Raw genomic sequence first — 15,914 nt, 5'->3', positions numbered from 1 at the left:
GCCTATTTCTTGTTCTTAAACTGATTACTAAGTAGGACTGTTAAAAACCAAGGTGTATTTATATAGCGACGTTAAATTAACATGTCTTAGATTTATAATTTGATCACAGATTGATTAAGGTGCTTCTCCAGTCAACAGAGTGCCTGATATATAGCATGGTGCTTAATATCTATAGAATAAACAAACTAATTAATCACAGACTTAGTAAGTGATTAGTGAGAATCCACTCACACTGGAAACTAACTTTTCTCAAAGTCCAAAAAAAATGATGTGCCTTAGTCATATAAGCCAGTAGAAGATTTTACCATCAAGCAGAGAACAACTGCTTCATTTCTTTTTTCTATGTGGGTTGCCATCCATTTAATTTAAATCAGTGAATTTTAAGACAAAAATAAGAAGCTATGATTTAGTAAATGTTTTAAATATCAAGTGTCTATAGCCAAATTTTAAAATTAAATTCCAATATTTTTATTATACTCAGTCAAAATTTCTTTTGGCTTCTCCTCACCTTCCAAATCTATTTTGTCCTCTTTTGTTCCCCACTTCTGAATTCTGGTGTCACATTACAATATGATGTTGAGAAGTGCAGGTAAGTTTAGCCTGTTGACAATAAGGAGCCTTTTTGCAATTACCATGTTCTATATATAGGAATTAGCTGTCTCTCCCTAAAAGTGGCTAAACACTTCAGCAATGAATTTAAATGTTGAAAATCATCACTGTTTTGATACATTTTATCACTTGTTTTCTTTGACTGCTATTCTATCTTAGTTGATAATTTATTGTTTAAAAAGTGGTCACTGGTATATATTACCAGAAATCATCCTACTGTAACACCTACGATATTCTATATTATCCAGAATATTTGGAACAGTGGAGTCTGAGATCAACTCAATATTTTAGTAAGAAGCCACAAAGGTCTCCTTAGATTTTTTAAGTAACTTCCACAGAGTTAGAATACATATATGTAGCATCTGACATAGAGATTCTTTTTTATAAAGTTCACATGTAAGTTGTTTGAAATTTTTTTAATTATTTTAAAATATCAGAAAAAGGATTATATTATCAGAGTAGATCATAAACACCAATTTCACTGCTAGACTTTTTCTGGCTAAGATATCTGATTTGATAAACATTTACAATGAGCCTTATCACATTAGATAACACAAATTATTACCCCAGGTTCGCATTCAAGAACAAAGAACCATGATAATTGTTATAGCTAGGAAGGTTTTATTAGCTATATCAGAAACTTACTCTCTTGGCAATTAAATTAGAATAGCAGCAAATGAAAATATTTTTAAACTTTTAATTTTATCATTTGTCAATACCTTTTTTATTCATTGATTTTAATAGAATCCTAATCACTCTTGATAACTCAGTAACATAAAATATGAAAACATATTTTTCTCTCAAAGTCTTAGCTTAATTTTTCTTGACTTTAGTCTACCATTTGTTATTATCCAGCTTGCCATTCTCACAATTATAAATTCTCCTCATAGAGAAACATTTTCCCCTACCTGATATTCTAACCGTTTTCTTACAGGAAAATATAATTTAAGACATACACCACAGGGGACAAATACATGACGATGTTTCTTTAGCATCCCCCTACAAGCAGTGAGAGTAGTGCTAAATTTTTCACTCTACCAATTATAACTTTTTAAACTATCTGGAATGAGCCAGAGAACCTGAGCTTATTCTAGTGTCGGTTAAGGGCTAGTCCATAGCCAGAGAGGATTGTCATATTCATAATTGTATCCCCTGTGAACATAATCGTATTAAAGTTGGTGCCTGTAATAGAAGATCAACAAGATAAACCAGGCTCATCTCACAGAAGAATTGCTTAAATACCTCGGGCTTTAGGTATAGAATGGGAACATCACAAAGCCTAAGGTATGCTCATTGGGCTCAAATGCCCTACAGTCTGGATTTACAAAATCAACAAATGCCATGTTAACTGGAATGACTATGTAGAAAACGTTACAGGCTACCAGTCATATCCTAGGACCCCACAAATACAGAGATCCAAACAGTAAAAGAAATGAACAACTGACATTGGTGGGGAGAGGAGGGGATGGTATTCTGTCATTAGAAGTCCTTTTTATAGAGCAATAAGACAAATATCACACTTCTTTTTCAACTGAAAAAAGGATCACAGGTAATGATGAAGGATGTGGCATTTGTAATTAAGCTGCCAAAATGAAAATCCCAGCTCCGCCATTTAGTAGCTATGTGGTTTTGGTCAAATTGTTTGACCTCTTGATTTCCTCATAATAAAGTGAAGATAATTGATGTCACAAATGCCTTTTATGTATGTATTATAAATTATTCAGAATTCTTATATATAACTGATACTTTACCTTTGGGTAGACTGTCTTTCTGTACTGGTATCTATGTGGTATAAATTGATATAGTATTTTTGAATTGGAATATGTTACATGTCTTAGGTCTGACACATTTGGAGGATAGAAGTTCTTTCATTTATTCATCCATTCATTGAACAAATATGTACTGAGTGCCTAATATACGACAGGCCTGTTCTAGGCTCTTATAATATAGAGGTGAATAAAACAGACCAATTTCTCAGCCCTCATAGAGATTACATTCTAGTAGGTGAAAAGACGTAATAAACATAATAAGTGAGTTGTTTAATACTGTGTCGTGGTTAGGAGGTGATATCTACTGTGGGGGTGGGGAATAAAGCAGGGTAAGAAGGATAGAGAAGGAGTTATCAGTTATATGTAGGGTGGTCAGAGTGGCCCTGAGAAAATGTCATTTGAACAAAGATTTGAAGGATATAAGGGAGTCATACATATGGTTAACTTTTGAAGAATACTCCAGGTAGAGGAGAAAGCCAGAGCAGAAGCCTTAAGGTATAAGCATTCCTGGAATTTCCAAGGAACAGTGGAGAGACCAGTGTCTTGGAGTAGAATGAAAGAAGGGGGTTAAGGAGTAGAAGATGAAATCTGAGTTAAATGAGGGCATGGAGTGTAAACTGAGTGAAACAGTAGACTATAGGAAGAGCAAGAGCTAAAGCAGGGAAACTAATTGGAAAGCTAGTAAAATAATTCTGGCTAGAAATGATGGTGGCTTTGACCAAAGTAATAGTCATGCAGGTAGAAATGTTGTGATTCTGGATATTTGGGGATTGTGGATATATATTTCATTTCTTGGCAGACTGGGTAGAGGATATGAGGGGAAAAAAGTACTGTAACTTTAGGGTTACTGGCCAGAGCAAGTAGAAAGATGGAGTTGCCACAACTGAAATGGAGCAGGTATTAGAAGAAAAATCAGGAACTCTGGGGTTTTTTTGTTGTTGTTAATTTTTTTCTTTTTTCTCATTAGTCATCCATTTTATACACATCAGTGTATACATGTCAATCCCAATCTCCCAATTCATCACACCACCACCCCCAACCCCTGCTGCTTTCCCCCGCTTGGTGTCCAAATGTTTGTTCTCTACTTCTGTATCTCAATTTCTGCTCTGCAAACCAGTTCATCTGTACCATTTCCTAGGTTCCACATATATGCATTAGTATATGATATTTGTTTTTGTCTTTCTGACTTACTTTACTCTGTATGACAGTCTCTAGATGCATCCACATCTCTACAAATAACCCAATTTAGTTCCTTTTTATGGCTGAGTAGTATTCCATTGTATATAGGTACCACATCTTCTTTATCCATTCGTCTGTAGATGGGCATTTAGGTTGCTTCCATGACCTGGATATTGTAAATAGTGCTGCAGTGAACATTGGGGTGCATGTGTCTTTCTGAATTATGGTTTTCTCTGGGTATATGCCCAGTAGTGGGATTGCTGGGTCATATGGTAATTCTATTTTTAGTTCTTTAAGGAACCTCCATACTGTTCTCCATAGTGGCTGTATCAATTTACATTCCCACCAACAGTGCGAGAGGGTTCCCTTTTCTCCACATCCTCTCCAGCATTTGTTGTTTGTAGATTTTCTGATGATGTCCATTCTGACTGGTGTGAGGTGATACCTCATTGTAGTTTTGATTTGCATTTCTCTAATAATTAGTGATGTTGAGCAGCTTTTCATATGCTTCTTGGCCATCTGTGTGTCTTCTTTGGAGAAATGTTTATTTAGGTCTTCTGCCCATCTTTGGATTGAGTTGTTTCTTTTTTTAATATTGAGCTGCATGAGCTGTTTATATATTTTGGAGATTAATCCTTTGTCCACTGATTCATTTGCAAATATTTTGTCCCATTCTGAGGGTTGTCTTTTCGTCTTGTTTATGGTTTCCTTTGCTGTGCAGAAGCTTTTAAGTTTCATTAAGTCCCATTTGTTTATTTTTGTTTTTGTTTCCATTACTCTAGGAGGGGGATCAAAAAAGATCTTGCTGTGATTTATGTCAAAGAGTGTTCTTCCTATGTTTTCCTCTAAGAGTTTTATAGTGCCCGGTCTTACATTTAGGTCTCTAATCCATTTTGAGTTTATTTTTGTGCATGGTGTTAGGGAGTGTTCTAATTTCATTCTTTTACATGAAGCTGTCCAGTTTTCCCAGCACCACTTATTGAAGACCCTGTCTTTTCTCCATTGTATATCCTTGCATCCTTTGTCATAGATTAGTTGACCATAGGTGCGTGGGTTTATCTCTGGGCTTTCTAACCTGTTCCACTGATCTATATTTCTGTTTTTGTGCCAGTACCATATTGTCTTGATTACTGTAGCTTTGTAGTATAGTCTGAAGTCAGGGAGTCTGATTCCTCCAGCTCCGTTTTTTTCCCTCAAGACTGCTTTGGCTATTCGGGGTCTTTTGTGTCTCCATACAAATTTTAAGATTTTTTGTTCTAGTTCTGTAAAAAATGCCATTGGTAATTTGATAGGGATTGCATTGAATCTGTAGATTGCTTTGGGTAGTATAGTCATTTTCACAATATTGATTCTTCCAATCCAGGAACATGGTATATCTCTCCATCTGTTAGTATCATCTTTAATTTCTTTCATCAGTGTCTTATAGTTTTCTGCATACAGGTCTTTTGTCTCCCTAGATAGGTTTATTCCTAGGTATTTTATTCTTTTTGTTGCAATGGTAAATGGGAGTATTTCCTTAATTTCTCTTTCAGATTTTCCATCATTAGTGTATAGGAATGCAAGAGATTCCTGTGCATTAATTTTGTATCCTGCAACTTTACCAGATTCATTGATTAGCTCTAGTACTTTTCTGGTGGCATCTTTAGGATTCTCTATGTATAGTATCATATCATCTGCAAACAGTGACAGTTTTACTTCTTCTTTTCCAATTTGTATTCCTTTTATTTCTTCTTCTTCTCTGATTGCCGTGGCTAGGACTTCTAAAACTATGTGGAATAATAGTGGTGAGAGTGGACATCCTTGTCTTGTTCCTGAACTTAGAGGAAATGCTTTCAGTTTTTCACCATTGAGAATGATGTTTGCTGTGGGTTTGTCATATATGGCCTTTATTATGTTGAGGTAGGTTCCCTCTATGCCCACTTTCTGGAGAGTTTCTATCATACATGGGTGTTGAATTTTGTCAAAAGCTTTTTCTGCATCTATTGAGATGATCATATGGTTTTTATTCTTCAATTTGTTAATATGGTGTATCACATTGATTGATTTGCATATATTGAAGAATCCTTGCATCTCTGGGATAAATCCCACTTGATCTTGGTGTATGATCCTTTTAATGTGTTTTTGGATTCTGTTTGCTAGTATTTTATTGAGGATTTTTGCATCTATTTTCATCAGTGATATTGGTCTGTAATTTTCTATTTTTGTAGTATCTTTGTCTGGTTTTGGTATCAGGGTGATGGTGGCCTCATAGAATGAGTTTGGGAGTGTTCCTTCCTCTGCAATTTTTTGGAAGAGTTTGAGAAGGATAGGTGTTAGCTCTTCTCTAAATGTTTGATAGAGTTCACCTGTGAAGCCATTGGGTCCTGGACTTTTGTTTGTTGGAAGATTTTTAATCACAGTTTCAATTTCATTATTTGTGATTGGTCTGTTCATATTTTCTATTTGTTCCTGGTTCAGTCTTGGAAGGTTATACCTTTCTAAGAATTTGTCCATTTCTTCCAGGTTATCCATTTTATTGGCATAGAGTTGCTTAGAGGATGCTTTGTATTTCTGCCGTGTCTGTTGTAACTTTTCCTTTTGCATTTCTAATTTTATTGATTTAAATCCTCTCCCTCTTTTTCTTGATGAGTCTGGCTAATGGTTTATCCATTTTGTTTATCTTCTCAAAGAACCAGCTTTTAGTTTTATTGATCTTTGCTATTGTTTTCTTTGTTTCTATTACATTTATTTCAGCTCTGATCTTTATGATTTCTTTTCTTCTTCTAACTTTGGGTTTTGTTTGTTCTTCTTTCTCTAGTTCCTTTAGGTGTAAGGTTAGATTGTTTATTTGAGATTTTTCTTGTTTCTTGAGGTAGGCTTGTATAGCTATAAACTTCCCTCTTAGAACTGCTTTTGCTGCATCCCATAAGTTTTGGATCATCGTGTGTTCATTGTCATTTGTCTCTAGGTATTTTTTGATTTCCTCTTTGATTTCTTCAGTGATCTCTTGGTTATTTAGTAACGTATTGTTTAGCCTCCATGTGTTTGTGTTTTTTACGTTTTTTTCCCTGTAATTCATTTCTAATCTCATAGCGTTGTGGTCAGAAAAGATGCTTGATATGATTTCAATTTTCTTAAATTTACTGAGGCTTGATTTGTGACCCAAGATGTGATCTATCCTGGAGAATGTTCTGTGCGCACTTGAGAAGAAAGTGTAATCTGCTGTTTTTGGATGGAATGTCCTATAAATATCAATTAAATCTATCTGGTCTATTGTGTCATTTAAAGCTTCTGTTTCCTTATTTATTTTCATTTTGGATGATCTGTCCATTGGTGTAAGTGAGGTGTTAAAGTCCCCCACTTTTATTGTGTTACTGTCAATTTCCTCTTTTATAGCTGTTAGCAGTTGCCTTATGTATTGAGGTGCTCCTATGTTGGCTGCATATATATTTATAATTGTTATATCTTCTTCTTGGATTGATCCCTTGATCATTATGTAGTGTCCTTCCTTGTCTCTTGCAACATATTCTTTATTTTAAAGTCTATTTTATCTGATATGAGTATTGCTACTCCAGCTTTCTTTTGATTTCCAATTGCATGGAATATCTTTTTCCATCCCCTCACTTTCAGTCTGTATGTGTCCCTAGGTCTGAAGTGGGTCTCTTGTAGACAGCATATATACAGGTCTTGTTTTTGTATCTATTCAGCAAACCTGTGTCTTTTGGTTGGAGCATTTAATCCATTGACGTTTAAGGTAATTATCGATATGTATGTTCGTATGACCATTTTCTTAATTGTTTTGGGTTTGTTTTTGTAGGTCCTTTTCTTCTCTTGTGTTTCCCACTTAGAGAAGTTCCTTAGCATTTGTTGTAGAGCTGGTTTGGTGGTGCTGAATTCTCTTAGCTTTTGCTTGTCTGTAAAGCTTTTGATTTCTCCTTCGAATCTGAATGAGATCCTTGCTGGGTAATCTTGGTTGTAGGTTCTTCCCTTTCATCACTTTAAGTATATCATGCCACTCACTTCTGGCTTGTAGAGTTTCTGCTGAGAAATCAGCTGTTAACCTTATGGGAGTTCCCTTGTATGTTATTTGTCATTTTTCCTTTGCTGATTTCAGTAATTTTTCTTTGTCTTTAATTTTTGCCAATTTGATTACTACGTGTCTCGGCGCATTTCTCCTTGGGTTTATCCTGTATGGGACTCTCTGAGCTTCCTGGACTTGGGTGGCTATTTCCTTTCCCATGTTAGGGAAGTTTTCGACTATAATCTCTTCAAATATTTTCTGAGGTCCTTTCTCTCTCTCTTCTCCTTCTGGGACCCCTATAATGCAAATGTTGTTGCGTTTAATGTTGTCCCAGAGGTCTCTTAGGCTGTCTTCATTTCTTTTCATTCTTTTTTCTTTAGTCTGTTCCGCAGCAGTGAATTCCACCATTCTGTCTTCCAGGTCACTTATCCATTCTTCTGCCTCAGTTATTCTGCTACTGATTCCTTCTAGTGTAGTTTTCATTTCAGTTATTGTATTGTTCATCTCTGTTTGTTCTTGAATTCTTTAATTCTTCTAGGTCTTTGTTAAACATTTCTTGCATCTTCTCGATCTTTGCCTCCATTCTTTTTCCGAGGTCCTGGATCATCTTTACTATCATTATTCTGAATTCTTTTTCTGGAAGGTTGCCTATCTCTACTTCATTTAGTTGTTTTTCTGGGGTTTTATCTTGTTCCTTCATCTGGTACATAGCCCTCTGCCTTTTCATCTTTTCTATCTTTCTGTGAATGTGGTTTTTGTTCCACAGGCTGCAGGATTGTAGTTCTTCTTGCTTCTGCCATATTTAACATTTAGTTTAACAACATTTACTGTATCTTCGGCACTCTTTTATGCATTATCATTCAATCAGCATAACTCTACGAGGCAAACTAATTCTGTAGCCCATGCAGCTTTACAGTTTTACGTACATAGTTTAACTTTATTAAGAACGCCTATCCCTAAATTCAGTGTTTCTTTTCATTATACCTTTATCTTACTAATGTAAGAATTGTATAAAAAGTCAGGTATATATACTTTCCAATGATTTCATATATCTGGGTAACATTAGTAGATGTTTAGCAGAGTCCCAGTGAATATTAAAATGTTTAGATATTAACTAACACTGTCATTTTTTGTTTTTTTTAATTTGGCTGTGCCAGATCTCAGTTGCGGCACATGGGATCCTTGTCGCCATGGGCAGGACCTTTTAGTTGCGGCATGCGGTATCTTTAGTTGCAGCACGTGAACTCTTAGTTGCAGCATATGGGATCTAGTTCCCTGACCAGAGATTGAACCTGGGCCCCCCACACTGAGAGTGCAGAGTCCCAGCCACTGGACCTCCAGGGAAGTCCCTAACCCTGTTAATATTTAAATATTCTGTTTAATCATGTAGCAAATACATAGCAAATAAATACAGTCTTTTAAAGTGAACCATAATAGAGATTGATTTTTGGAATGCCAGTGTGAGGACTTCATGAACCTGCTGTCCCGTCCCTCCCCATAAAACAAACAGACAAACAAACAAAAAATACTGGCCTAACAACTAACATTAACCATTTCAGAACTCTGGAAATTACCCAAAGCCACAGAATGTTCTGAGCATTGTCTATCCAAGAGGAACTCCTGATACTTAAGACAACAGGGTCTGTGGCATTTTAACTTGGGGCTGTTGACATCCCACCTCCCCTCTCTACTGAATGGTGCAGCAGCCATGAATAGCTAGTAGCCTCACAGTCAGTGGATGGGATGGAACTTTGGAGTCCATTAAAATTCCCATCCCTATAGCACTGTCAGTATGCGTCTAAACTAGCAACTGCTTGGAAAATCCCTTCTCAGGATGTTGGGGCTATTTGATTTGAGTCAGAGTTCAACCCAGCAGGAAAAAAAAAACCCTATTTCTCCAAGACATTACCCAAAACAGTAGTCTGCTGGAAAAATCCCAGGTGTAGTGAACAAGAGCCTGGCCAAAACATAAAAGGAAGCCCTGAGGCACCAGACAACCACAGGCAACGTTGAAAAGCTAGAACATCGTCTTGGGCATCTTAGATGGCTAAGAACATGCCTAGAAAGGAAAATACCTCATTCAAATACTTAGCTTGAGTGTGCTACCTCGAGGCTCTGCTCAAGCAAGAAATGAAAGGTAAGGCTAGCTTGTAAAGTGCCTGAAGTTTGAAGGCATATCTTCACACACAAATCCCACTGACAAAGGTTGGAAGATATACAGACAAGTTATTTAAGGAAATCTCATGGCCAATCATTAGCTGACCACTGAGCTATACTGAGTCATATATGCCTCCTGGGAAACCAGGCTTAGAACAAGAACTTTCAAAATAAGAAAATAAAAGAACTTTGTGGCAGGCACTGTAAGGAATACAGAATCTATAGAATCCATCTAGGAAAGTCACTAAATAAATGAGCAACAACAATAACAAAAAGAAAAATCAACAAACCCTTAGAGTGAGATACCATAGCTGTTATATTATCTAAGAAGTCCACTTTCCAACAACAACCAAAAAACACTATAAAACATGCAAAGAAACAGGAAAGTATGCCACACACACATTTTTTTTAAAAAAGCAAACAACAGAAAATGTGCCCAGTGGTGTTGGACTTAGTTAACAGAACCTATAAATTGGCTATTACAAACATGTTCAAAGACCTAAAGGAAACTAGGATTAAAAAACTAAAGGTAAGTATTACAACTATGTCCCACTAATAGAAGATAAAATAAAGAAGTAAAGATCATTTAAAAAATCAAATAGAAATTCTGGAGTTGAAAGTACAGTAACTGAAATGAAAAATTCTGTAGAGTACTCAACAACAGATTTGTGCTGGCAAAAGAATCAGCAAACTTGAATATAGGTCAATTGAGAGTATACAGAAAGAAAAATGAACAACCTCAGAACCTGTGGAGCCACCATCAATCATACCATCATATGCATAAAGCGAGTCTTAGAAGAAAAAGAGATAAAGAAAGGGGCAGAATGTATATCTGAAGAAATAATCACTGAAACCATCCAAATATGATGAAAAACACTAATCTGCACATAGAAACTCAACAAACTCAAAGTAACTCAAAGAGTCCATACTGAGACACATAAACTGTCAAAAAAGAAAGACGAAGAGAGACTCTTCACAACAGCAGGAGGGATGCAACTCGTCACATATAAGAGAACCTCAACAAGAGTAACAGCTGACTTCTCATCAGAAACCACAGAGGCCAGAAAGGGATGATACATTCAAAGTGCTGAAAGAAAAAAAAACTGTCAATCAAGAATTCTATATGTGGTGATGCTGTCCTTCAAAAATGAAGAATTTTAGATGTTCCTAGATAAACAAAAACAGAATTCATCACTAAAAGAACACCCTTCAAGAATACTAAAGGGAGCCCTTAAGGCTGAACTGAGAGGACAACTAGACAATAACTTGAATCCACACAAACAAGTAAAAAACACCTGTAAAACTATAGATAAGTATAAAATATGGTTTATGTATTTCTGTCAAATAGTACCTCTTATTTCCTAGGTGATTTACAGAACAACTACATAAAGTAATAATTATAAATTTGTGTTAATGGGCTGATAATATATAAAAATATAATTTGTATAATAACAGTATTACAAGGGAGGGAGGATTTTGGAGCAGAGTTGTTGTATGTGCTAGGTATTGTTATTTTGTTAAGTTAATATGCTAATTGCAATCCCCAGGCAACCACTAAGAAGATAGCTCAGAAAATATATAATAAAAGAAACTATGGAATTAAAGCAGCAATGGAGGAATAGAAGAATTAAAAAGACATATAGAAAACCAATAGCAAATGGCAGGCAAAAGTCCTACCTTACCAGTAATTACATTGAATGTAAATGGAATAAACACTCCTATCAAAAGGCAGAGATTGGCAGAATGGCTAATATAATATGACTCACCTAGGTGCTATCTGCAAGAGAAACACTTTAGATTCAAAGATACAAATAAGTTGAAAATAAAAAAAAAGGGGGGGTGTAAATTATACCATGCAAAGAGTAACCAAAGGAGAGCTGGAGTGACCATGCTAATATCAGATAAAACTAGGGCTTTAAGACAAAAATTGCTAGTAGAGACAAAGAAGGACATTTTATAATGATAATAAAAAGGTCAATCCATATGGAAGATGTAACAACTACAAAAAAATATACACCTAACAACAGAGCCCCCAAGATACATGAAGAGAGAAATCAATAATTCAGCAATAAATAATTAAGAGGCTTTATTACCCCAATTTTAATACTTTCAGTAATGTATTAAACAACTTGGCAAAAAATCAATAAAGAAGAGAAAATGACACTATAAACCAGCTAAACCTAACAGACTTGTATAGAACACTCCACCCAACAACAGCAGAATATGCATTCTTCTCAAGCACAAATGGAACATTCTGCAGGACAGACCATATGCTAGGTCATAAAACAAGCCTCAATAAATTAAAAATATTGAAATCATCCCAAGTATGTTCCCCAGCTGCAACGGGATGATAATTAGAAATCAATAACAATTTGGAAATTCAAAAATATCTGGAAATGAAACAATACAGTCCTAAAATCCCAATGGGTCAAAGAAGAAATCACAAGAGAAACCAGAAAATTCTTTAGGCGAATGAAAACAGAAACACAACCTACCAAAATTATGGAGTTCTTAGAGGGAAAAACAGTTCTTAGAGGAAAATTTATTGTTGTAAATGCCTATATTAAGGAATAAGAACAATCTGAAATCAATAACCTAACTTTCTACCTCCAGAAGCTAGAAAAAGAACAGCAAACTAAACCCAAAGCAAGCAGAAGACAGGACATAGTGAGAGGAAATAAGTAAGGAGTAGAAAATCATAGAGAAAAACCAGTTGAACCAAAAGTTGGGTTTTTTAAAGATTAACAAAATTTACAAACCTTTAGCTAGACTGATCAAGAAAAAGAGAAGACTCAAATTACTAAAATCCAGAATGAAAGAAGAGACCACTCACTACCAACCTTAAGACCTAAAAAGGAAACTACAAAAATGGCCAGTAAGCACATGAAAAGAAAGCTCAACATCATTAGTTATTAGGTAAATGTAAATGAAAGCCACAATGACATACCAGTTCATAACCACTAGAATGACTATGATCAAAAAGATAGACAAAGTGTTAGAATTTGGAAAAATTGGAACCCTCAACTATTAATGTTGGGAATGTAGAATGATACAGCCATTTTGGAAAACATAAGTTGACACAGAAACTTGTATGTGAATGTTCACAGCAGCATTATTCATAAAAAGAGCACACATTGCTTGATTGCATTTATATGAATCTCCAGGATAGGCAAATCTATAAAGAAAGTAGATTAGTGGTTACCTATATCTGGAAGTGTAGGGCTTAGAAATAGGAATAACTGCTAATGGGTATGGAGTTTCTTTTTTGGGTGATGAAAATGTTTTAAAATTTGATTGTGCTTACAGCTCAACACCTTTTTGAATATACTCAAAACCACTTAATGTATACTTTAAATAGGTGATGCTTATGAGATGTGAATTATCTCTTACTGTTTAAAAAGTGAATCATTAATATAATGAACTGGGCATTTCATTTCACATTTTTATCCTTAAAGATAAGTTCTAGCACCTAAACTTGTAAGATTTATCATTTTAATGTTTGATGAGAGCAGTGTCTCCAAAGATGTATTGTTCTTTTTTCTTTTTTTTAATAAATTTAGCTGGACAACTTAGCCAGTCGGCACATTTAGCTCTCCAACTGCCATACAATGTACTTGGTTTAGGTCGAAGTGCAAATTTTCTTGATCATCTTTATGTTGGTATTCCCCGTCCATCTGGAGAGAAGGTGAGTAAAAAATTTATAATTAATCTACTTTTTAATATTTACTATTCAAATATTTGAATTAAAATATTTTTATTCCCTTTAAAGAATTTTTGAAATTCATTGATAGTGACCAATCAAAGCTTATCTTACATAGAGCACATTATAATTTGAAGATACAAACCTCAAGACTTCCTGCCCCTTCTCTTCCCTGCTTTTTCTCCTTATTATTTTCACCATCTAACATACCAAATATTTTTATTTTGTTTATTGTCAGACTCTACCTCAACTTGAATTTTAGCTCCAAAGCAGCATTTGTTCATAGCACTTTGAACAGTGCCTAATACATAAGTGTGTTCAATAAATACTTGTTGAATTAATGAATCCATGAGACAGAAATATAATCCTTCCCTGAAAAGGTGGAGAAATTTTTGCCGATAAGAGCCCTATTTCGGGCCTAATATATGTAAATTCAGCTTAATCCATACCTAGGATTTCAGTTAATCAAAAAGTACTTAAGCTTTTTCTTATTTATTTAGAATAATTACTGTGTTTTTAAAGTGTACTGAATGTTAAATGTTCTTGAATTCTTTTTCCAGTCTATACGAAAACAAGAATGGACCGCAATCATTCCAAATTCTCAGCTGATTGTCATTCCATATCCTCACAATGTTCCTCGAAGGTAATGTCCTTGCTTGAACTGAATTTGGTAAAAATACTGTCAACTCTGAATCATAGTTACATCTTTTAAAAACTTTCTCTATTCCTGCTGTGTTCCCATGAGTGTCATGACTTAATTTGCTTACAGCAAACTTTAAATGCCTAAACATACCTACACAAAAGGTCCCTGACATTTTTCACGGAGAACAAACTAAACCTTATTAGAAAAACAGCAGGTTAACTAACTAAGGATTTATACATATTCTGCTTAAATAAGCTGGTCTTCAGTTTACTGGCCATAAATTCTAAAATTTCAGGCTGCTGAACTTTATAAGCAATGATCTTTTTTAGCAAATGCTTTGAGAAGTGGTATATATCCCACAGTGGTTAGGCACAAATTTTGAAGTTCAGCAGACCCAGGCTAGAAACTCGGATCCACTGCTAGTTGACTGAGATTGGAAGCTAGTCCTTTGTTCTCTCTGAGGGTCAATTTCTGCACTGTAGAAATTGGGAGATAAAATACCTACCTTACAAGAATGAGGATGAAATATGCTTAACACAGTACCCAGCATATAGTAAGTTTTCAGTGAACGGTAGGTATTTTTATCCTTATTAGCAAAACATGTTCCTTTTATAATATAGCATTTAATTCTAAATCTTTATCTCTGTTTTTCTTTAAATTATTAGGTTGATTCCATTATTTCAAAAAGTAGGTGATGAAGGTATTCATTAACATTTAAATTTCATTGGGAAAAATATAACTTGTTCTTAAGGCTACTCTGATGTAAACATGAAAAAATAACCTATTAAAATGTAACTAGTGGCTTATTACATTTCTTCTCAAAATACAGCCTGTACTGTTCTTTTCTCTTCTTCCAGTTTTATTGAGATATAATTGACATACAGCACTGTGTAAGTTTAAGGTATACAGCATAATGATTTAACTTACATACATCAAAAAAATGACTATCACAATAAGTTTAGTGAACATCCATTTTCTCACATAGATACAAAATTAAAGAAACAGAAAAAAATATGTTTTTCCTTGTGATGAGAACTCTTAGGATTGACTCTCTTAACAAATTTCATATATAACATATGGCAGTCTTAATTCTATTTATCATGTTGTGCATTACATCCCTAGTACTTATATTATAACTCGAAGTTTGTACCTTTTGACTGTTTTCATCCAATTCCCCCTCCCACCTCCCACCTCCCACCTCCCACCTCTGGTAACCACAAATCTGATCTCTTTTTCTATGAGTTGTTTTTTTGGAAATATAACTGACCTACAATACTATGTTAGTTCCTGTTACACAACATAGTGATTTGATGTTTCTAAACACTTCAAAATGATCACCACGGTTAAGTCTGGTTACAATCTATCACCAAAGATATTACATAATTATTGACTATATTCCCCACACTGTACATTTCATACCCGTGACTCATTTACTTTGCAGCTGGAAGTTTGTACCTCTCAATCGCCCTCACCCATTTCTCTCCTCCCCTCATCCCTCTCCCCTCTGGCAACCACCTGTTTATTTTCTGTATCTATAACTCTGTTTCTGTTTTGTTATGTTTGTTCATTTGTCCTGGTTTTTTGGATTCCACATATAAGTGAAATCATACAGTATTTGTCTTTCTCTGTCTGACTTTTTTCACTTAGCATGATACCCTCTAGGTCCATCCATGTTGTTGCAAATGGCAAATGGCAGGATTTCATTCTTTTTTATAGCCAAGTAATATTCCATTGTGTGTATGTGTATATATATAAATATGTATGTGTGTATATATATAGAGAGAGAGAGAGAGGGAGAGCACTCACATCTTCATCTTCTTTATCCCTTCATCTATTGCTGGGCACTTAGGTTGCTTC

The 15,914-nt window shown here is 35.0% G+C and overlaps 1 protein-coding gene across 2 annotated transcripts in view; it reads left to right on the top strand.

The window, feature by feature from the left end:
• Window positions 1-15,914, top strand: part of ITFG1 (integrin alpha FG-GAP repeat containing 1) — a 269,509-nt gene that overhangs the window by 239,199 nt on the left and 14,396 nt on the right. For both annotated transcript variants that reach the window (XM_082437714.1, XM_082437715.1), the window contains 2 exons: window positions 13,275-13,399; window positions 13,975-14,057. In XM_082437714.1, coding sequence (XP_082293840.1) covers window positions 13,275-13,399; window positions 13,975-14,057 — 208 coding nt within the window. The remainder of the gene's footprint in view (window positions 1-13,274; window positions 13,400-13,974; window positions 14,058-15,914) is intronic.

This window comes from Balaenoptera physalus (assembly GCF_965194825.1).
Source record: "Balaenoptera physalus genome assembly, chromosome: 19".
NCBI lineage: Eukaryota > Metazoa > Chordata > Mammalia > Artiodactyla > Balaenopteridae > Balaenoptera > Balaenoptera physalus.
The sequence above is the reverse complement of the archived record's forward strand: the minus strand, read 5'-3'. Positions and strand labels throughout refer to the sequence as shown.